Source organism: Barbus barbus, assembly GCF_936440315.1.
Source record: "Barbus barbus genome assembly, chromosome: 6".
NCBI lineage: Eukaryota > Metazoa > Chordata > Actinopteri > Cypriniformes > Cyprinidae > Barbus > Barbus barbus.
Genome location: NC_136734.1, coordinates 1,052,950 through 1,075,258, shown reverse-complemented (window position 1 = coordinate 1,075,258; position 22,309 = coordinate 1,052,950). Strand labels below are relative to the sequence as shown.

The 22,309-nt window shown below is 35.6% G+C and overlaps 2 protein-coding genes across 6 annotated transcripts; both read right to left on the bottom strand.

Annotated features, from left to right (window-relative positions):
• Positions 1-8,364: 8,364 nt before the first annotated feature.
• On the bottom strand, positions 8,365-15,045 carry LOC306871362 (transmembrane protein 127-like). Of its 3 annotated transcripts, XR_013784328.1 has the most exons (6): positions 13,783-14,045; positions 13,465-13,525; positions 13,217-13,397; positions 12,606-12,767; positions 10,509-10,855; positions 8,365-9,557 (listed from the first exon to the last, which is right to left on the bottom strand). XR_013784328.1 is itself a non-coding variant. In XM_079419217.1 (5 exons), exons 3-5 carry the CDS (start codon positions 13,389-13,391, stop codon positions 10,578-10,580), a joined length of 615 nt encoding a protein of 204 aa, XP_079275343.1. In that variant the 5' UTR covers positions 13,392-13,397; positions 13,465-13,525; positions 14,985-15,045; the 3' UTR covers positions 8,784-10,577. The 3 variants fall into 3 exon arrangements, 2 of the variants coding, with proteins under 2 accessions (XP_079275343.1, XP_079275342.1); XM_079419217.1 differs by lacking the exon at positions 13,783-14,045 and adding an exon at positions 14,985-15,045 and having other exon boundaries at positions 8,784-10,855; XM_079419216.1 differs by having other exon boundaries at positions 8,784-10,855.
• A 4-nt stretch (positions 15,046-15,049) lies between these two features.
• LOC306871360 (DDRGK domain-containing protein 1) lies at positions 15,050-21,053 on the bottom strand. Of its 3 annotated transcripts, none has more exons than XM_079419212.1 (9): positions 20,843-21,053; positions 19,706-19,852; positions 18,040-18,176; positions 17,865-17,966; positions 17,309-17,431; positions 17,187-17,225; positions 16,394-16,450; positions 16,262-16,310; positions 15,050-15,268 (listed from the first exon to the last, which is right to left on the bottom strand). In XM_079419212.1, the coding sequence occupies exons 1-9, from the start codon at positions 20,928-20,930 to the stop codon at positions 15,108-15,110; spliced, it is 903 nt and encodes a 300-aa protein (XP_079275338.1). In that variant the 5' UTR covers positions 20,931-21,053; the 3' UTR covers positions 15,050-15,107. The 3 variants fall into 3 exon arrangements, with proteins under 3 accessions (XP_079275338.1, XP_079275337.1, XP_079275339.1); XM_079419211.1 differs by having other exon boundaries at positions 19,706-19,855; positions 20,843-21,014; XM_079419213.1 differs by lacking the exon at positions 20,843-21,053 and adding an exon at positions 20,666-20,721 and having other exon boundaries at positions 19,706-19,855.
• Between the last annotated feature and the right edge of the window lie 1,256 nt (positions 21,054-22,309).

Sequence of the window (22,309 nt, the reverse complement as noted above, 5' to 3'; positions counted from 1 at the left end):
ATCAGCTTTGCTTGACAGTATTCTCAAGCTTGCAGTCATCCCTGTTGCTTGTGCACCTTTTCCTACCCAAATTCTTCCTTCCAGTCAACTTTGCATTTAATATGCTTTGATACAGCACTCTGTGAACAGCCACAGCTTTCAGTAATGACCCTCTGTGTCTTACCCTCTTTGTGTCAATGATTGTCTTCTGGATCATTGCCAAGTCAGCAGTCTTCTCCATTATTGTGGTTTCAAAGAACAAGAGACACCCGGAATTTATACTGTAGAGATGATCATTAATTGAAACTCAAATGTAAATATTCTAATATTTTGAGATACTGATTTTTGACTTTCATAAGCTGTAAGCTCTAATCATCAAAATTAAAACAAAAAAATATTTTGAAATATTTTACTTTACATGTAATGAATCTAAAATATATGAAAGTTTCACTTTTGAAATAAGTTAAAAGGAAAAAATAACTTTTTCACAATATTCAAATTATTTTAGATGTACCTGTAAGTGAGTCTTTGCTTAGAGCAAGCAAAATAATCTTATTTCAGACACCGTTCTGGTTCTCACCCCTCGTTTTGAAGAATGTGTGTAACCAAGGAGTTGATGGGCCCCATTCAGTGGCGGAGCCAGGATGACTGCATTTCACTGTTGTTTTACTGAAGCAAGAGAAAAAGGGACAAAAACTGTAGTTTTGAGTGGAGTGGCCAAGCTTAGGTCAGCGGTGGCCACACCCCCTGGCTCCGCCCCTGTCCCCACTGACTTCATAAAATACTTTGGAAGTCAATGGGGACCAGAAATTCACACAGGTTGAGTAAATGATGACAGCAATTCCCAGACTTTTTTGTAAGCCAAACCCATTAGAGCTGAAATATTATTTTCAACCAGTTATCATGTTTGTTGTTCTCTGATGTCAGCAGGTAAACAAATTATACAAAATATATTATATAAAATATAAATTTAGTTTGGTATGTCATAACTTTGACTTTTTATCTCATAATTATGTCTTAGTAGCGATCTTATAAAATCAGATTGACTGTTTTGTCAGCTGAACCCATCTGAGCTGAAATATATTCTTGAAGTCCCCTGAGATAAAGTTAATATTTTACTAATTTATTACCATATTTGCATGTTGATGGTATCTGATGTTGCTTAATGGTCACATGACGTAAACAAATAAACCATTTAATCTTTTTTTAGTATGTTATTTTAAAATTATTTATTTTCACTTTAATTTATTTAAAATAAAATATTTAATCTTTTTTAGTATTTTATTTTGAGTTTGACCTTTCAAAGATTTATTTAATTACACTCTAAAAAATAAAGGTTCCAGAAGGCGTTTTTTTCACAGCGATGAAAGTGATCCTAAAAAAAAAAAAAAATTTCAGTGAAAAGTTCTTAAAAGAACCTTTTTTTTTCTTAGTGTGAAGAGCTTTTTTTTATCATCTAAAGAACCTTTTTTCATTACAAAGAAACTTTTGTGCAATGGAGAGATTCCATGGATGTTAAAGGATCTTCAATGAACCATCGATGACAATAAAGAACCTATATTTTTAATAATGTATTTATTATTTAGTTTTTTTAATCAACTCGTGAACCCCCGTTTGAGAAAAGCTGCTGTAAAATAATAGTTGCTCTCTATGGGGCCACTTAGTGTGTTTTTGCATTAAAAATGCAGTGCTATGGGTAAAATAATTCAAGGTTTCTGAAAATTTTTACTTTTAACTTGAGTGACGTTTTTAGAATGCTTTCTCGTGCACAAGTGCAGCAGTTGAACCATGTACTGCATGTTTACATAGAAAAACAACAAAAAAGCAGTGAAGTGGAATGCAAAAAAGTGAACGGCCTCTATATGAGCGCTGTGCAGTGAGAACACTGGAGCACTGGATCGAGCAATCACAACACAACTAAGCTGCTTTATAAAATTACATCCACAGCATTACTAGAAAATGCAAGCAATGTGGACGAGCATGTACCACATGTACAGTATCAAAAACACAGTTAAAAACATTCCAAGTGGATAAATGGATATTACGCTGACAGCTCAAGAGAAAGGAAACAGTCGTAAATAAACAACATACGTGAGTCCCTCGAGAACTGTAAAAGCAGAAGCGTTTCCTCCTCATGCTGAACGTTTATCAGACCTCTCAAAGAAACTGACTGCAAGTTCTCATGCCAACAAATGAAAGAAAAAGCGTGAGGAGCTTCTCTAACAGTCGTAAACATCAACGCGGATCTGTTTCAGCGAAACTGTACCCTGATGATGATCTCTGGAGATAAACATTAACCAAACACAGAGCAAATCTGACCTGATTCTGACGTGTGATTGTAAATCCTGCAAAGAAAGGCAGCGCTCACATTCAACTCCAAGTGACGGATTGGTTTCTAAATGACAATTCTGATTGTGACCACTTTCATTTGTGAAAATAAATTGCAAACAATATCCAATTTTTTGCTGTGTGATTAGGTCACATTTATGTCAATCAAACTGAACATTCATTATAATTGCATGCTTGATTTGCTCTTCCTCTTGGTGTGAATCATGAAATCATTTATGAATTGCACTAGAATCTTAAAGGGAAAATTAGAGGGTGCTCTTTGATTTCTGAGATTTAATTGAGTCTGCAGTGAATGGGTGCCGTCAGAATGAGAGTCCAAACAGCTGATAAAAACATCACAATAATCCACACCACTCCAGTCCATCAGTTAACATCTGGAGAAGACAAAAACTGAATCAAATCCAGCATTAAGACGTTTTTAACTCATATACATTGAGTCCATACTAACTCTTCCTCCAGTGAGAAAGTGTTCTGGTCTGAATCAGGAGAGAAATCTGCAGATCAAGCAGAGTTTAAAACAGCTCTAAACAAATATGTGGCAGGATTTTGATGTGAGAGACAACAGCAGATGCACTTTTTCACTGGAGGAAGCTATATTATGGACTCATATTTTAGTTAAAAACATCTTAATGCTGGATGTGTCTCAGCTTTTGTCTTCTCCAGATGTTAACTGATGGACTGGAGTGGTGTGGATTATTGTGATGCTTTTATCAGCTGTTTGGTCTCTCATTCTGACGGCACCCATTCACTGCAGAGCATCCATTGCTGAGACACTGATGCAGAGACACATTTCTACAAACCTGATGAAGAAACAAACTCCTCTACATCTCAGATGGCCTGGGCTGAGCACACTTTCAGCACATTTTCATTTGTGGGTGAACTATTACTTTAAGTTTTAGATTTTCTCCCAAAAAAACAAAAACAAACAAAAAACACAAACAACAACAACAACAAAAAACAATAGACTCAAACGTGTTACTAATTATCATCCTTTAAGAGTATAAGAGCTATAAAATGAATGTGAAGCAGCTCAGGTCAACTGATAAGAAATGTTTTGAGTTCATATTAAGATTTCTGACTCTTCATACCATCATTTTACCATGGTACTTCTTTGAAAGGGTAAATTAGGCTACGATGCATCGATATAATGAACAGTGTAAGACTGTAGCAACATTCAACATTACAAATAAAAAAAACATGATTGCTCAGCTCTTTTGTCTCATGCACTTGGATCTATATCACAGCATTTTAATGCACATGGATAATTTCCATATTTACCCAGCCATCCGAGGAACACCACGATACTACCATGGTGTGTATCAAGCATAACTGTGTTTCAGTGCACTATACATTAACATGCATGCCCTCCTATGTTCGCTTTCATATAAACTCTCTCCCAAAGCCATGCAAGCGCATTGAGACGTCAGCTGGAGCAGTGCTGATGATGGTGGTGGTGTGCAGTAGCATCTCTGGTCCAGCAGAGCTCTGGATCAGATCAGCACTGGCACGTGCCTCTACTACCCGCTCCAGCACAGTCAGTCACTCACAGGCATTACATCATCGCTTACATGCTTCATATATCCCAACACACATTAAAGATTGCCATCCTAATTACATCAGCCTCTATCAATAATGCAAGATCAGATTCACAGCATAACCTCATCACTGCATGGCAAACATCAACGCGAATACACGTCTGTGCATGGATGTAAACATGCAGTGCAGCAGAATGACACACTGTGTTGATGCATCGCACTCACACACCGCAATACAATTCCAAGAAAACACAAACACACACAACTGGAGAAAATGACAGTGATGCGTGAGATGGAGGCCTGTACACAAACAGATGACATCAGAATCACAATATGCACTAAAAAAACATCTTCACCTGCTTCACCTGACAGTGAATCAGTGAATGCGGGCCTAGTGATGCTACTAACCAGCAGACGCTCGGATGCATTCAATAGGCTGCGTTTATCATAACATAAAACGCTGTGCCTCCATTTAACAGAGGGAGAGACGAGGATGCAGCAGCAGCACAATGGAGGTCCAGCGCTCACCTGACTACAGGACGAGGCATCCGCTCTCATTACATAATGCGTGTTAGCGCTCATGCAAAATGATGCATCACTGCATCCGCATCCTCCATAACAACAGCAGCATCCAGCGCGCGCGCACACACACATACTCACTGTCTCACCGCGGATCCGTCTGTCCGTTCGCTCGGATGCTGCTCTGCTGCTGCGGCGTAAACCAACGCGTGAAAGCCGCGCGATGCGCTGCTGCTGACGCCCGCGACGGAGATGAAACGCGCGCGCGCAAGGAAAGGGAGAGAGAGCGTGAGCGGCGCGCATCAGCTGAGAGACACACCCACCTGCGCCCCGCCCCTTTTGGACGCGGCCGGACACGCCCCTTCTGCTCGCCGAGGGCGTAATAAACTGATTATAAGAGTTTATTATTATTATTATTATTAGGAGGAGCGAGAAACTAACAATTAATCAGATTATACTATACAGATTCTCCAGGGGCCGGATTCACGAATAAAACAATACTATTCGTCAAAAATTCATAAAGAATAACACTGCAATTGTCTTATTTTCTAACTTAAGCATAAAGATAAGACTTTTGTTCACAAAACATTTCTTAAGAATGTTATCTTTTTTTCTCTAGATTGTTCAAAAGGCAAAACCACACAAAAATAAAAATCCTAAAAATCATTGTAATAAGTTCTTCAAATTAGATTTACCTCCAACTTCTCTTAAATTACACTTCTTAATAATAATAATAATAATAATATCATTAGACTTTCAAGAATTGCACTTAGCAACATTCATCATAATCTTCTTAGACTTTATCTCAAGACATTATTTTATTTCTTTAGTCTTGTAAATAATGAGCTGTTTTTCAATGACCTGTGGTGTGTAAATTATGTTTTGTGTATTGTTTATGATGGACATTTGGGTTTGAATTGTCAAATGTTATATTTATTACGCGAGTTGTTCATGTGAAGGTCGTTATAAAATGTTTTTCAAATAAAGTTGTCAAACCTCTTTCTTTCTTAAGTGCGTCTAAATTAAGCAGAAATTCTAAAAAATAAAATTATATTATAATTGGAAATTATAATTTCCATATAAAAAATATAATTAACATACAAATTGACATGCAACTGTGTTGTTTTTCAGGTAACACTGTACAATGCGGTTTCATTTGTTAACAATAAATGTTCATTTCTACATTCAATAATACATTTTTAAATAAAAATGATCTATGTTGCCTTAATGCACTGTGAACTAACACGAACAATGAACAAATGCATTTTTAGTAACTAAAAGATATAAAACATTGTTCATAATTAGCACATAACTAATGTTAACAAATGAGACTTTATTGTCGTTTTTACCATTAGTAGGCTAAAATAAAGGAAATAAAGTGAGATTGCTGTGTTGTTCAAAGCATTATCTTCATTTAAACATTCAAATAAGTATTTTGCAACAGTAAGCTTCAATCAAACAGGCATAAACAACTAAATCAGAATGAATGCTGATGATATATGCATGCACAGCTTTAAAAACAAACTCATTTGAGATGATCAATGCTTGTTCAGTAGCAGAAGCAGCGCTCACAATACATACACATACGGTCCTGTCAGTGCCTATATCAGTAGGTTAACGGGTTTCACATCATTTCTCTCTATGAACACTTATACTGTACAGCACAAGCTATGGTTTAGTGTTAATCGTGGTTTATATCATGCACAACTCACAAACACTAGACACATTATAATAAACCCATCAAATCTTTATCTCTCATATCTCGCCATTCACAAATTCATCGGTGACATCAACAACTTCTCAAGGTTACTATGGCGATGGTCTCCATCCAACTGGAGCAGAAGCTGGTGTCATGTGACGAGAGCGAGGAGCTGGATGGAGTCTAATTAGAGAGAGAGCTGAGAAATTAAGGCACAGGAGAGCTGCGCTTCCCATGATTCACTGCTGTCATTCAGAGTTCATTTAGCGAGATGCATTTTCAACAGGAAGATCTATCAGTCCAGATCACAGAGGAAGTGTGATGATATAGATCAACTTTGGAACAGAAATTCATTTTTTTTTATATTGCAATAAATTAAAAATGGCTTCACACAAATATAAACACAAACTGCATAAATCCTGCTTAGACTCAGTGTGTTTATACTTTAAAATCCTATAGTAGCCTCAGTGTTTGACATGCCTCTGTTTTTATATTCATTAAGACAAATTAAATACTACAGATTCGTTACAGATGCACATAAATGAAAATCTCTCTCTCATGCTGCTCAAACCCTATTGACTTTCAAGGGACCAAGAAACTGTCCAAAAATTAATCTAAACATTCATAATCAGGAGTCCATATGATTTGTGCATTATATAATATAGAATAGTGCTATTTTAGCATCATTATACTACTATAGCTTTTGTTAATATTTCGAATTAGACTGTATTTTTTACACATTTTCACTTTTAATTTTAGTTAAGGTTTTAGTAATTTTGTTGCATGCTTTTGCAATTTTGCAACTTGTTGAAATAAAATGTTTACATTTTTTATATTTTATTTCAGTTCAATTTTTTTGTAAACTATCTGAAATTTTCTTTACATTTTCTGCTACTTGTAACCTTAATTTCAAGCAACAAAATGTGTTTTAAAGGTTTTAATTTCAGTGTTAGTTAACTATAATAACTGTGGAACAGAGACCCATATTTAAGTCATTATTCACTGATAATCTTCCTGTCAATGAGAGAAAGAAAGCCATACAGCTTTAAACAACACGAGGTTGAGTAAATCATGACAGAACTGTCATTTTGGGTTGAACGGCATCATAATTCATCCAGTAAATCCAGTAAAATACTAGAATATCAAATAAATGGAGAAAAATGGTGCAATATTATTCTGGTTAAAAGAGGGAATACAAATACAGTATGAAGAGAGAAAAAATAATAACAACAAGAAAACAAAACAGACAACAAGGTTGAACTCATGAATAAATAAAATGCAAAGCTTGTTGATGTTTGATGGACGAGCTGGAGATTTCACATCTTCTTTTTTCAATTACATCACAAATAAACTCTTCCAGGAAGCTCAAGGCACATTGAGGATTGATGTTTGATTTGTTTACTAGTTTCTCTACAGAAATTATGCCACTGATTACCAATAAAATAAAAACAGCCCTGAATTTGTTCGTTTTCACACTTGAGTCAAAAAGTGAAGTGAAAAAGAATTCAGTTCTGTTTGCATTCACATTGCATGTGGACTAGAAAGTGGAAGTGCTGATCAGGTCTCAGTCCACTTTCTGTTCACACTGTAGTTGTTTGGAACCTTGGCAACTAGATTATATTGAGTATTATATGAATTATTCTTATTTACATACAAATTGAATAATAAAGATGAATATTATGTTGATATAAAGGCTGAGATAGTTTGTATAGAGTTAATTTGGAGCGTATGTTTATAATTGAGCATAAGCTGAAACAAACCAAGTGTGCCCTCAGTGGTTTCTGAATTTGGTCCGAAAGCAGAGCAAACCTGCACAGAAAGTATAATGCAGAACTACTTATGTGTGAGTTTCACTGCAGGTAACTGAAGGATCTCACGCTGCCTTCAAGTCATGTCGGAAAAATCATATTTACAGAAAAACTACATTTCCCATAACTGTCTGTTGTGGAATTAAAACACACCTAATGCTCATCCTTCACTCTTCATTATTCTGCATGTGTGCAACAAAATGCCTCCCGTGTTCATCGGTGAATGCATTTATTTTATTCTGACCAAGAGCACTTGAATGCACAGTATACCATAAATATGATTTCTGAACTCGTGAAAAAGATCCAGCAGGACTTGAATTTGAATTGAGGCAGCAAACAGGATTCAGAATCGCCAATTAAGTACAATTTAAATGGCATGAAATTCATTAAGACGTTTCATTTTTCACTACAAATTACCCATAAACACAGTCATCACACAACATTTAGGCCATTTTAAGAAACATTAGATTAGATTAGATTAGATTCAACTTTATTGTCATTGCACATGTAAGGTACAAGGCAACGAAATGCAGTTAGCATCTAACCAGAAGTGCAATAAGCAGAGGTACAGGATATACAGTGCCTACAATATGTTACATATGTACAGAAATATACAGATAAGGCAGTAGTACTATGGACATAATTTACAAGTTTTTAAATACTATCAGTATGATATACAGATGGGTGATATGAACATACTATACAGATGGGTTGTGCAGTAAATGTATGTACACTATGAGCAAAAACTATGAAAATAATTACAAATGGATATGAATAAGCTATAAATTAAGATATATAAACACTAGTGCAATGAACATTGAAAGTGCATAGAAATAAAAATTTACAGTACATAGTAATCAGTGTAGATTGGTTGTTTTTTTGTTTCGTTTTTTTAATCGATTTAATGATGGGGAGGGGTGAAGAGTTTGTAGTGGTGTGTGAGGGGGGTATCATTGGGCAGAGTTTAGTAGGGAAACAGCTGTAGGGAAAAAGCTGTTCCTGAGTCTGCTTGTCCTTGATCGGAGGCTCCTGAAGCGCCTCCCAGAGGGCAGCAAGTTAAACAGTCTATGGTCAGGGTGAGAGGAGTCCTTAAGAATGCCGCGAGCTCGACGTAAACAGCGTTTTCTCTGGACGTCCTCAATGGCAGGGAGTGGTGTCCCTGTGATGCGTTGGGCGGTTTTCACCACCCTCTGTAGTGCCTTGCGGTCAGCAGCTGAGCAGTTCCCATACCAGACTGTGATGCAGTTGGTCAGGATGCTTTCAATTGCACACCGGTAGAAGTTCCGCTGGATGATTGGAGACAGGTGGTTCTTCTTCAGTGTCCTAAGGAAGAAGAGGCGTTGGTGAGCCTTCTTGACTAGGTTGGATGTGTTGGTGGTCCAGGTCAGGTCCTCCGAGATGTGGGTTCCCAGGAACTTGAAGCTGGAGACACGTTCAACAACCATCCCGTTAATGTGGATGGGGTCATGCGTTCCACTTTTCTTCTTCCTGAAGTCCACAATGAGTTCCTTTGTCTTGCTGGTGTTGAGGAGCAGGCTATTGTCAGCACACCATGCAGCCAGGTGCTGTACCTCCTCCCTGTAGGCAGTCTCATCGTTGTCTCTGATGAGGCCAATCACTGTGGTGTCGTCAGCAAACTTGATGATGGAGTTGGATCCATGCACAGGCCTGCAGTCATGGGTGTAGAGGGAGTAGAGAAATGGGCTCAGCACACAGCCCTGTGGTACGCCGGTGATGCTACTATTATTTTTAGATTACTATGATGCTACTATTATTTTTAGAATGAATAAATGTGTATTTGATTATTTTTACACTTATAAATGTCTGAATGTCATTCATTACTAACATGAATCTTACTGTAAAGAGTTTATGGATTATTATGCTATAAAACTGGTTTTCCCAGAATGCTCCAGTTTATCCCTGAGATTTAAATATAGAGTCAAACAATATAAAATGATCTGAAAACGATTGCTTTCACAATATTTTCTCAAACCAATTCTGAAAAATTAGCTCTATATATATCAACAAATAAATAGTCATGCTTAGTCTGAATTAAGTACATAATGTTTGAACAAAAAACATATTTTCACTGTTTTGTTTTTGTTTAATTACTTTTAATTGTAATGTAACAAAAATATATTTGAAGTAGATTTCGCTAATGTTCCAATTAAGTTATGAAAACGTTATTTCTGAACATTTAAAACATCCAGTTTTTAAAATTTAGAAAATGTTTTTTCTTAATTATTCAAACATTAAAAGAACATTCTATTTAATAATGTTGCGAACATTATGGGAATGCTACTTTTGAATGTTCTCGGAATGTTTTGAAACAATTAGTAACATTTAAAAACGTTAGACAAACTCAAACATGTCAGAATATAATGTATAATTAATGTTTTTGTGCTAATGTTTTGAGAACATTATTAAAGACTAGATAACTTGGAAAAAACATTCTATAAATGTTCCTGGAAGAACGTTTGTTCATAATGTTGAGAGAACCTTGTTAGCTGGGATCCTGTATACTGTGATCAATTCAATTCAAATTCACACTTATGAACCAGAAGGAGAAGATTCTTAAATTCTGGATTTCATTCGTTCTGTACGTGCTCCTGAGATCACCTGATCTAACAGCAGCTCTTGTTCAGCTTTGCTCTTCTGCCATTAGAAATGAAGTGCACCTCTGTCTGTTTACTCCTCCCTCTCAGCTCGACCAATCAAAGGCTCCGTCTCGCTGTCCGCTCCATCCACGCTCAGGTACTCACAGGGCCTGATGGGTTCAGGACGACCCTTGAGGGCCAGAGCGCACGCTAAGAAGGAGAAGAGCAGGCCCAACGTCTCGATGTAGAAGCTTTCTCCTGCAGACATGCAGAGCGCCGGGCGGCTTTCTGTCTTCGCTCGCTGCAGGTTGTGTTCAATCACACTCATACAGGCCGCACACACACCCACCACCGCCATGCAGACGAATGCTGAGGGGAAATGTGAGAAAACATACTTTAGTAAAACATCAAGATCACATCCGGTTCTTCTCTGTGCACCGCTTCATTATTGTAATTCCAGAGACTAGAGCTGTTTGGTTGCAATATCAAAAGACTCTCAGTATTTCTGCTTCTTGACTTATTTGATCAAACTACCAAGAGTAAATAAATTTTTATACAAAACTGCTAAACATGGAACACAATAGATTTGGTCGGTGTCGCATCATAGATGTGTGGGTGGAGTCGGCGGGGGGGAAAACGATCATTTCCCCCTCATTGGAAAAGCATGGTGTTGACAGAGAATGGTCTACATAAAATCATTTCTGCTGCACGACAGAGCAAGATACGTCGAAAAACTGAGCCGTATTGGGACTGTCCGTACGGTATCAGTGACTGGACAAACGACCCAACGGAATGACCAGAGCTGTCGTTTCCTGACACTTTCATTACCTGACTGAGTCTCCAGGCAAGAGACAGCTACAAGCCTATACGTGACGGCTTGTGAAAGTGAACATTTGTCGTTTTGTTTTGCTTAATTTTAATAAAGTGATAAAGACTAGAGTAAAAGCCTGTCATACTTTTTTATTGCTATATTCAAAATAATTTTAACATTGACAAAACATTACATTAAAGGTCTACTGAAGTGCCTTGAAATGCACAGCATTATGTGGTGTGTGCTAAACCTACAACCTAATCATTTTTACAAATACATGCCGTAAAAAAATAAGATATAAAATAACATGAAAATATCCCGTGCGAAAATTAACCGTGGTTACAACCAAAAAACATGGTTACTATAGGTAAACCATGGTAAAAAACTAAAATCAAACGTTTTGCTACACTAACCATAGTTTAACCATGGTATTTGTAGTAAAACTGTGGTTATAGTCTACAACTGGTAATAAAAACACGGTTAGCCTACTATAGCCTACTTTTACCATAGTAATACCATTGTTAATTTTCATAAAGGATTGTGTATAATAATATGAAATAACTGTTTTAATAGATTATGACATTTCCATCACAAAATATGTGTGACACTAAAATATGTGTTACTGTAAGTCCCTTCAGAACTGGGTCGTGGTGCAGGCGGGACGGGACTAATGACAGGTCATAGAAGGGTAGTGCAGCCTATCTGGAGTCCATATAAATATAAATATTAAGCTTGATATGTTTCATATGTTGTATATCCGTAATTAAATGTGCACTAATTTGCATACATTCCTACTGGAAAAAGCCAGATTTTTAATTCTTGATTGATTTTGTTGTCATAATTTGGATTTCTCTTCTTATCACTCCATAAAAAAAAAATATATATATATAATAATAATACTGTCAACAGCCAGAAAAATAAATGCTTTCACCATGTTTTTAGGAGTAAAATGTTGTATATATGAATATGTAAATAAAATGAATAGGTAAAGTTTGCTGTATGTAAGAGAAAAACTCTTTAACGACATGAATTGGAATTGAATCTGCAGATGCAAATAGATAAAGTGCAATAAAATAAACACCTAAATGTTTTAGAAGTTTTCTTTCCACTAGTCTGAAAGAAGAGGCATGTTATGGAACCAAAAAAGCATGAGAAAACACAAGTTGTGTCTTGCATTAATGCATACTGAGTTATGAATCAGAAACAGAAAAATATTACGTCAATTGAAAATAAAATAACTTGCGTAAGACTAGATTTATGGACTTCTGGACCCTTTTCACACGTTACTAACAGTTTAATGTGAGGCACCTGTCAAGACGTGCAGTGATGTCACCAGCTTCGAGTGAGTGACCGCTGCTCCGAGGAAATCCAGCAGGAAAGAGGAACTGGACAACAGGACAGCGCTGTAGCAGAGAACGGCTAGAGAGTAGAGCAGCCACATTCCTGATCCCTGCAGCCCACCCAGCGGACCTACAGCAGACAAAACCAAACAAAACCCTTCACCCTGCATGCAGAGGAGTACAGTTATTACTTTACAATACAGAACTCAAGTCAAAGAGTTTTTAAACGTTTAAAGGAATAGTTCATCCAAAACTGAAAACCTGCTGAAAATGTGTTCATCCTCAGCATCATCCAAGAATAGGATGAGTTTGTTTCTTCATCAGGTTTGTAGAAATGTGTCTCTGCATCACTGTCTCAGCAATGGATGCTCTGCAGTGAATGGGTGCCGTCAGAATGAGAGTCCAAACAGCTGATAAAAACATCACAATAATCCACACCACTCCAGTCCATCAGTTAACATCCATTGCTGAGACACTGATGCAGACACATTTCTCCAAACCTGATGAAGAAACACACTCATCCTGATCTTGTCTGGCCGGCGGGTGTTCACAGTAATAAACAGAGCTATAAGATCACACCTGTGTCTGTGAGATTCTGATAAGCGTGCAGCGTGAAGGCCACGCCGTAGATGAGTTTGCTGCTGGAATCAGAGCAGTTCTGGACCTGGATCCAGTTGGGATCTGCTATAGATGTGCACAGCGACACCAGCGAGAAGCACTGGCACACGGCCGCAGGGGTCAACGCCAGGGTCATGCTGATCTGAGGAACACAAGCAATTAAACAAGGAGCACATGAGAAAAACAGATCTTCTGTAGAAACGACTCACCTTATTCAGACTTCAGCTGCTGCACTCTTTGAGTGTTTATGGTTCCTCATAAACAGAGTACCTTTGGAGAAAGAGCAGTGAAACACCAGCATTATTACTCTCTGACTGTCACACATTAAACTGCATTCATGTAAGGGGCTAGTCGTCACACTATATATTTTTAGAGAATACTTCTCATATATATATATATGAGATATGACATTATATATATATCACACTATGTGACAACTAGCCCCGGTATCTACTGTAACTTAATAATAATAATAATAATAGCCCGTCTGACAGCGAGTCCGGCTGAAAGATAACGATGATTCTTACTTTAACAGTTACAGTCGAAGAATCCCTCGAAACATTATAAAAGCTATGATTTGACACACATTAATGCAGATATTCTGCGCACTGAACAAAGCGTCGATAATCTGCGGATCTCATCCTGGACCGGAATAAAGAAGCTCAATCTATCTACATTTAAAACGCTGCTCACGTTATTGAAATATACAGTAAATAAAAGCTCATCTCAGCGGATTAAAACGCGGAACGTCCTGAGACAAGCTGAATCAATATGAAAGTACATAAAGCATACTGCGCATGCGCAACTCGACTCAAACAGCGCCCTCTAGAGGCCCAACGCACATCTGCCACACATATTACATCAATAACACCACTGACTGATATCTACACATTTAGATCAGATTCAAATGTATGATTCAAGATTCAAATTTCAGCTTGAATTACACTAAATTAAAAGCTGCTGTAATGTTACTGATTTTGCAATGGCTGCTGTGTTGATGAACACAATTTGGGAACTACATTATAAATATTTAATCACAAACAAAATAAAATAAATTAAGATTTAATTGTGACTTTGTTAAATTTTGTGGTTTACATGCTTTCCTTTATTTCTCCCTTTGTAGTCTAATTTTTTCCACTCATGATATATATTTTATGATAAGGAATATTATTTAATTAATAGGCTACTTTTATGATCTAAATTTAGTATAAATGTAAGATTGGGGAAATAAGCCTTTGTTTTTAATTTTGTAGTTCAGCAATACCTAAAAACAATATTATGCTTGAAAAGTCTGTACATTTTTGTAAACAATTTAATGTTCTTTATTTCTATTTTTTATGTTTGATTATTTTTATTCTGTTTATCCTAAAGTACCCCCTAGCTATAGCGAATCTTTAAAACCAATCAAAACAGATATGTGCAAAAAGAAAAGCTGCACTTCAGGGAAATCTGGAAATCAGTGTCACAAGACAAACAAGCAGCAAACAATTATAAATCCTGGCAGGAATAACGCCGCTGCTCTCATATACATGCTTTCTGATTCTCTCAGGAAAACACTGGGAAGAACTAAAATAAAGATGAACAAATCATTTAAGGAAAACATGCATAATGAGAAGAGACAATAAAAGCCCTGTTTGAGCCGTCACTACAATACAATAAACTGTAGCTTGTGCTTTTTTATTCGACAGGACAGGCAATAGTGAGAGGAAATTACTGGGATAATACCTACTGCATGATTCTTATAGAGTGACATAAGGGAGATTAGGTAGGAAATGAGCCCTGTTTGCTGGTAAATGATATCATGCATCCGACTTTATTTGCAAGTCCTTGAAATGGAAACAGCATTTAGTGTTCATGCATTGGTCTGGATCTCCGGCGTCAGGTTTATGAGGCTGTTACTGGCTTGAGCGAGTTCTGAGATAGAGACTCTTCCTCTCTGTTTGACGAACTGAGCCACAGCGTTCAGCTCCTCCGGCGTGATGAAAATAAACTTCCCTCGGTCGTCGATCACTCCTGCTCAAACACACACGGTTATATTAGAGCGGTCAGTTTAACATGTTAAATGAGTGCAAATAAGTCAATTAAAAATGAATGCATTTGTACATTCTGTAATTGAACTACTTCTCACTCGAGATGCTTTATGATCTTATAATGCAGTGAGATGCACATCAAAGATGTCAATGTGACGTGTGTAAAATATACCAACAATTAAACTAATTCAGACAGAATGTGAACAGCCCCTCATTCTACCTCAAATGTGCCAGGGTTATTATAGTTAAATAAAGGCATTAAAATCATAAACAAATACTTAAACGTTTTATTTATTTAAGGTAGCTGCAGAGGAAACACTTCTCATTTGAGTTGATGTACTAAAATACAATAAATACAATAAAATAAAAGTGAATTAAAACTATTTAGACATAAAAAAAAAGGACAAAAACAACAAAATTACTAAACTTTAGAAATGAAAATAAAAACAGAAAATATAAAACTAAAAACTGATTCAAAGTATCAATAAAACTATAATAGTATCTTAATGATACTAAAGTAACACTGGGACTGACTGAAATGCGATTGTAAAATTAATATAGAAATGTGATTTTTCTCATCAAATACTGGTGTATATAATAATTCAAATAATTAAGCAGTAGATAAATATTTAATTTTACATTTGTAATTTTTGTAGTATTATTTTGGATTGTGTTATCGTGGAAAAGTTCACACGTTTTTGAATACGTTTAATTTTATGTGAAGCCACTGCATTTGCAACCTAGTTTATTTCTGAAACATGACATATTAGCAGAGAAGAAATATATTTAATAAAATAAAAAAAGAAATGCAGTGCATCCATCAGAATTCTAATATTTTCCCAGGAGAAAGGTTTTTAATAATGTCCATTAATGCAGAGTTTCCTAGTTTCACTTAAAGCAGGAGACTGTAAAACATGTTTTGATGTACAGTTACTGCTTCACATCAGAATATAATTCTATTGAGTCACACACGTACCTGTCAGAGAGCCGTCTGCTATCAGGTCCTGCAGTCTGGCAATAGCATCCTGACATACAGAAACACATTTCAACAATCATTTAAAAGCACCAGTACATGTTCAGAGGTCAAAGGTCAGCTATGAACACTGACCTGTGTGCGCAAGCTGAAGTGGGACGCCAAATCCTCCAGCAAAACCACTTTAGAGTTCTGAACAGACAGAGAAACAGAGTCAAACCTACACTCTTTTCTCTATGAGACATACCGCTGTAACAGGGGCTGCTAATAAACAAGCGGAGCAATACTTATTTTACAAAGTTCAAATCAACTCCATACAGTTCTATACTTTTTCAAGCGATTTCTGGGTAAATCATGCATTATTTCTGTATAAATGTGTCTATTTTACTATTTTGAAACCTATTTGAATGCAACCTAAAATTTGACTCATTCAAAGAGACCTGTTTTACAATTATATAATGTTTTATAATAGAAGTATGACTGTTTTAAGTCTTGAAGCATTTTGACTGATTCACTCATTTTATCAAGTGCATTCAGTTCCAAATAAAAAATGATCTATCTTCCATTCATAAAGAATGTCATTTACTGTATTATCAAGAAAAGTACATATAAAAAGTATTTATCTAATAAACCACTAGATCTACCCCAGGTGTCAAAAAAAGCAAAAACAAAGTACACTTCCATAATGTACATAAAGTGCTCAATTTTTGCGCACAAATTTTGTACTAAATATACTAAAAATGATTTTAACATAGTATCTCTGTTGTTACGTCCTATGTTATTTGTTTGGAGTTGTTTTTCCCCCCCTTTCTTTTTTTACTCTCTGTCACTTTTAGCAGGACGAAGCGGCTATCTGATTGGTTGATCCATCTGTCCATCATCAAGATGCCGGGTGATGCAGCTGCTTTAATCTGAATGCGTGTGTTACCTGGACATACTGGATGAACTCCTGCAGCAGGTTGCGAGACTGAAAAACACACAAACATGAGATAACGTGAAATGCTGAGGAAGGAGAGCAGATGTAGAGAGCGCGCAGGAAGAGAGACGCACCTCCTGTTCACTGAGCTCCTCTGCTTCTCCCTGATCCTCGATCACAAAACACTCCTTCAGCCGCTGGTACTCCTCCTCCTCCTTACGCTCCTGCTCCTCCTTGGCACGCTGTAACTCCTCCTCCTGCAGAAGAGAGGAACACACAGCTTTGGAGAACCTTTACACTTATTTAACCATGTTTTGCATGGCGTGTGAGTTTAACATATAAAGCAGCGCTGACTCGTGGTCAAAACTAATGGTTGACCAACATTAACTTATTTTAGAGAGCAGTCTGACCATTGGATGATAAAAAAAATTATTTGTAATATAGTAAATAACACACACATATCCATTTCTGCATAATAGTGGTTGTGTTTTAATTATTAGAAGACCTGTTAAACAAAGACAGTGAAAGATTGAAGATGGAGAACGGAAGCTCATGTGCATCTGCGCTCAGGTGCTGTCAAAATAAAAGTCCTGTTTTCAACCCTTATAGGCCAACCAGAAAAACCTAAGGCAAACATCGGCCATAATATCAGCCTTGGCAATATATTGATCAACCACTAGTTAAAGTTACCTGTTTTTGCTCCTGCAGTCTGTCCTTCTCCTCTTCTTTCTGTCTCTCTTGATCTCTGAGCTCCTGCATCTTCTTCCTCTCCTCTCGCTCTTCCAGCTCAGCCTACAACACACACGCATTAATAACCAGACTCCTGATATGGGTGAAATGTAAGACGTAACAGCAGTGCTGTAACCTCTCTCTGAGCTTTCCGTGCTTGTTTCTCCTCCAGCTTCTTCTGTTTCTTTGCTCCGACTTTAGCAGCGGCTTGAGGACGTTCTTCAGACGGCTGCGGGTCTTCCTGACTCTCATCCGCTTCCACAGGACTGTCCTCTGAAGAGACAGATTAGAGACACATCTAGAAGTGTTCTATGCGACACTAAGGCTGTATCCAAAATCGCCACTATACTACACCCTTTAATCACAGTATATTAAGACAATTATTTTGTATTACAAGTTTTCTGAAATGTTGTTTAAATATGCAAATGATACATTATCTAATTAAATATATGCACTAATTTGCATACATTTCCAGCACAGAAATCTGAAGATTTGTTAGACAGGTTCTTGTTTAATTTTACAGACATATCAAAGTTGGATTTCTCTTTTTATCACTCCATAAATCAGAAAATACTGTCAACAGACAGACAGCAAAAAAACAACAACACATTTTCATGGTTTTAGGACTCAAATGTTGTATAAGTGTGAATGATATATGAACGAACCTTCAGAATATAGACAGGAATAAAATGTCAAATTTGATGTGTGTGTAAGAGAAAAAAAACATGAAAGAAAAACAAAAAGATATGAATTGGAATGAAATGAATTGGAATATGAAATGCAGAGACAGAAATAGATAAAGTGCAATAAAATAAACACTTAAATGTGTATTTTTTAGTGCTGTCAAACGATTAATCGCAATTAATCGCATCCAAAATAAAGGTTTTTGTGTACATAATATATGCATGTCTGCTGTGTATATTTATAATGTATATATAAATACACACACATGCATGCTTATCATTCAGAAAAATATGTTATGTTTATATGTGTCCCTGCAGCACAAAAGCAGTCATCAGTAACACAGGTATATCTGCAGCAATAGACAACAATACATTGTATGGATCAAAATTATACATTTCTCTTTTATGACAAAAATCATTAGGATATTAAGATCATGTTCCATGAAGATATTTAGTACATTTCCTACTGTAAATATATCAAAACTTCATTTTTGATTAGTAATATGCATTGCTAAGAACTTCATTTGAACAACTTTAAAGGAGATTTTCTCAATATTTAGATTTTTTTGCTCCCTCAGATTCCAGATTTTCTAATAGTTGTATCTCAGACAAATATTGTCCTATCATAACAAACCATACATCAATGGAAAGATTATTTATTCTGCTTTCAGATGATGTATGAATCTCAATTTCAGAAAATTGACACTTAAGACTGATTTTGTGGTCCAGGGTCACATATAGTAAATATATTTATTTATAATATAAATTATATGAATAGAAATACAGACATGTAAACACATGTAAATATTTTCAAAATATATACTGAAAGTGTGTGTATTTATATATACATAAATATACACAGAACACACATATATTATGCAAACAAAAACTCTTATTTTGTACGCGATTAATCATTTGACAGCACTAGTATTTTTCTTTACACCGGTCTGAAAAAAGACAAATGGAAGCAAAATTGGTCAAAACTGATCAGTGCATGAATAAAACACTGGTTTTGCCCGTAGTGTCCGGCCTTAATGAATGAACCAGGTATGACCCTAAAATGAACTTTGCAGCAAATGAAACAACTTTTTTTGCATGTGCACACTGTTACGTGTTTACCGTTGTCTGATGACCGCTGTGCGCGCTGGACGTTCATTCTGCTGTGCAGGTTTCTGCGGCGGCGAGGCATTCCTGCTGGACGCTCCTCTGCCGCCTGCGGACGGACCACGGCTCGAACCGCCACATTCTGACCATCCTCTCGATCAGCTGCTGGAACACAGACGAGCACAAGAGCTGTGATCAACTCATAACAGGCTGCTATATGTGTATAAAACCCCACTTCAGACTAACCTAAATTGCTATAATATACACATTTATATTTAGTCATTTAGCAGATGTTTTTATACAAAGCGACTTACAATACAAATGAGGACAATAGAAGCAATTAAAATCAACTAAAGAGCAATAATATGCAAGTGCTATAACTCTCACTTAGCTTAACACAGTACACGGAGCAAGGTTGTTTTTTTTATTATTATATAATAAATAAAAAGCAAACAGATAGAATACAAAAAGGTTATATACCATTAAAAATTCTATATAATACTATACTGTTAGATGTGTTATTTGAATCTTTTTTTCTTATTTTTATCTCAATTTTATCATTTGAATATGATTTTATCATCCATAATACTGTTTCCGCATTTATTTTAATATAATTTCTTTCTTTTTATTATTATTTATTTATTTTCTCTGTTAACTTTTTGACAGACATCAGTTTGAAACATTTGTTGTACAGAGGATTTGAGAAAGAAATAAAGATTTTACTAAATATGTTTTTAGTGTAAGTTACAACTAAAAGTAAAACTACTACTTTATATTCATTTTAATTAGAACAATACTCCAAAAGTGGGTCGAAAAAGGACATACTTGACACACGTACAAATTTTATTTTAGATAATATTGTAATAATTTGTTTTGACTTTAAGTCAGGAACAATATAAAGCCAGAGCTGTATTGTTTGCAGCTGTATTGTGTTCTTATAGAGCATTAATCTTAAAAATATATAGTTTCCGTTACATTTGAGGAAAGAGAAGATTCATTCTTCAGATCCAGTGACTGCAAGAACATCACAACCTTCGCAGAGTCTTCTAGCAGCCAGAGAAAGTCTGATTATAGAGTAATATGAGCTTTGATGGACACTAATAAGAGCACTAGTATAGTCTGACAGCTGCTTTATGTTCATATTTCACTCACCTTCTTCAGTCCGTCCACGAACTTTCACAGCAAACACTATCAGAACGAGCAGAATAACCGCAGCTACAATATACAGAACCACATCCATTCCAATCACTAACTAAATTACAATAAATCCAAAACTGCTAACAACTTCACACCGCTGCGTGAAGACTCAGCAGAAGTTGACGTTCGTTTCGTTTGCTCGAGCGTCACTTCCGTGTCACAGCGCGACCCCTAGAGGTGCGGAGGAACTTAAAAATAACGTAATCAATAAAAATATAATATATACACATCAGTTGCATACTTTTCTTTACTATACGATATACTAACTATAATACTGTAATATTAATAAACAATAAAATAATTATTTATATAACAATAAGAATATAAGAATTCATGTTTGTTTAATAACGTAATGTAAAATATTATTATAAATAATTTTGTACATGAATTCTATCATCTAAAATTCCTACACTTAAAATAAATAAAATATGAACAGGAATGTGCATTAAAGTATATAGGATTTCCATAATTCCTTCCTAACTGACAGAAGTGTTAGTTTAATATTATTTTATATACTATTAGTTTCTATTAATATTTTGAATTAGCTTTTATTTGTATATTTTCAGGGTTTTTTGTTTTAAATTAATTTTACATTTTAGTAGTTTTGTTATGTGCTTTTGTCATTTTTATCAGTATTTTGTCATTATACTGATTAGGCTTAATTTATTTTAATTTCAGTTGTAGTTTCTATGTATTTTCAGTTAGTAATTTCAGTACTTCAACATAAACGCATTTCAGAGTTATTGTAGTAGTAATGAGATACTATTATAATTATTAATATTTTAAATCAGTTTTTATTTTTATAATATCTGTTTTTAGTTTAATTTCTGTTTTTACTTTTAGTAATTTTGTTATGTGTTTTGATAATTTCATTAGTTTTGTTTTTTATGTGTCTATATAGTTTTTATTTCAGTAAGTATAGTTATTTTTAGTTTACTAATTTAATACATTGAATTAAATGAAATGTTGCAATCAGCAACTAGCTGAAATAAAAAGATTATATATACAGGTGCATCTAAAAAAATATAAATATTGCCCAAATATTGTCCTATCATAACAAACCATACATCAATGGAAAGATTATTTATTCAGCTTTCAGATGATGCATAAATCTCAGTTTCGAAAAATTGACACTTGAGACTGGTTTTGTGCTCCAGGGTCACAAATAGTGATGAAGCCTTAAAGAAATAATGACTAGCTACTAAAATTTTCACTTTCCCTTATATATTCATGTGCTTTTTAGCCCATTTTTACTTTTACATTTATGCATACGGTAGATGCTTTTATCCAAAGTAAGTTACACTATATTTAAGGTAAACATTGTATTTTATCAGCTCATGCTTTCAGCGGCAATCGAACCCATGACCCTGGTATCAAAGAACATTTTCATTGAGTCTAAAGTTCAAGCATTCTCAAAAACTC

Coding starts and splice junctions, on each gene's coding strand:
- LOC306871362 (XM_079419217.1), bottom strand. CDS start 13,391: ATGACCCTGGCGTTGACCCCTGCGGCCGTGTGCCAGTGCTTCTCGCTG. Junction 12,768..13,216: donor TCAGAATCTCACAGACACAG/GTGTGATCTTAT, acceptor TGTCTGCTGTAG/GTCCGCTGGGTGGGCTGCAG. Junction 10,856..12,605: donor ATCACTGCACGTCTTGACAG/GTGCCTCACATT, acceptor ATTTCCCCTCAG/CATTCGTCTGCATGGCGGTG.
- LOC306871360 (XM_079419211.1), bottom strand. CDS start 20,930: ATGGATGTGGTTCTGTATATTGTAGCTGCGGTTATTCTGCTCGTTCTG. Junction 18,177..19,705: donor ACAGCGGTCATCAGACAACG/GTAAACACGTAA, acceptor CTGTCTCTTCAG/AGGACAGTCCTGTGGAAGCG. Junction 16,451..17,186: donor AGTTCATCCAGTATGTCCAG/GTAACACACGCA, acceptor CTGTCTGTTCAG/AACTCTAAAGTGGTTTTGCT.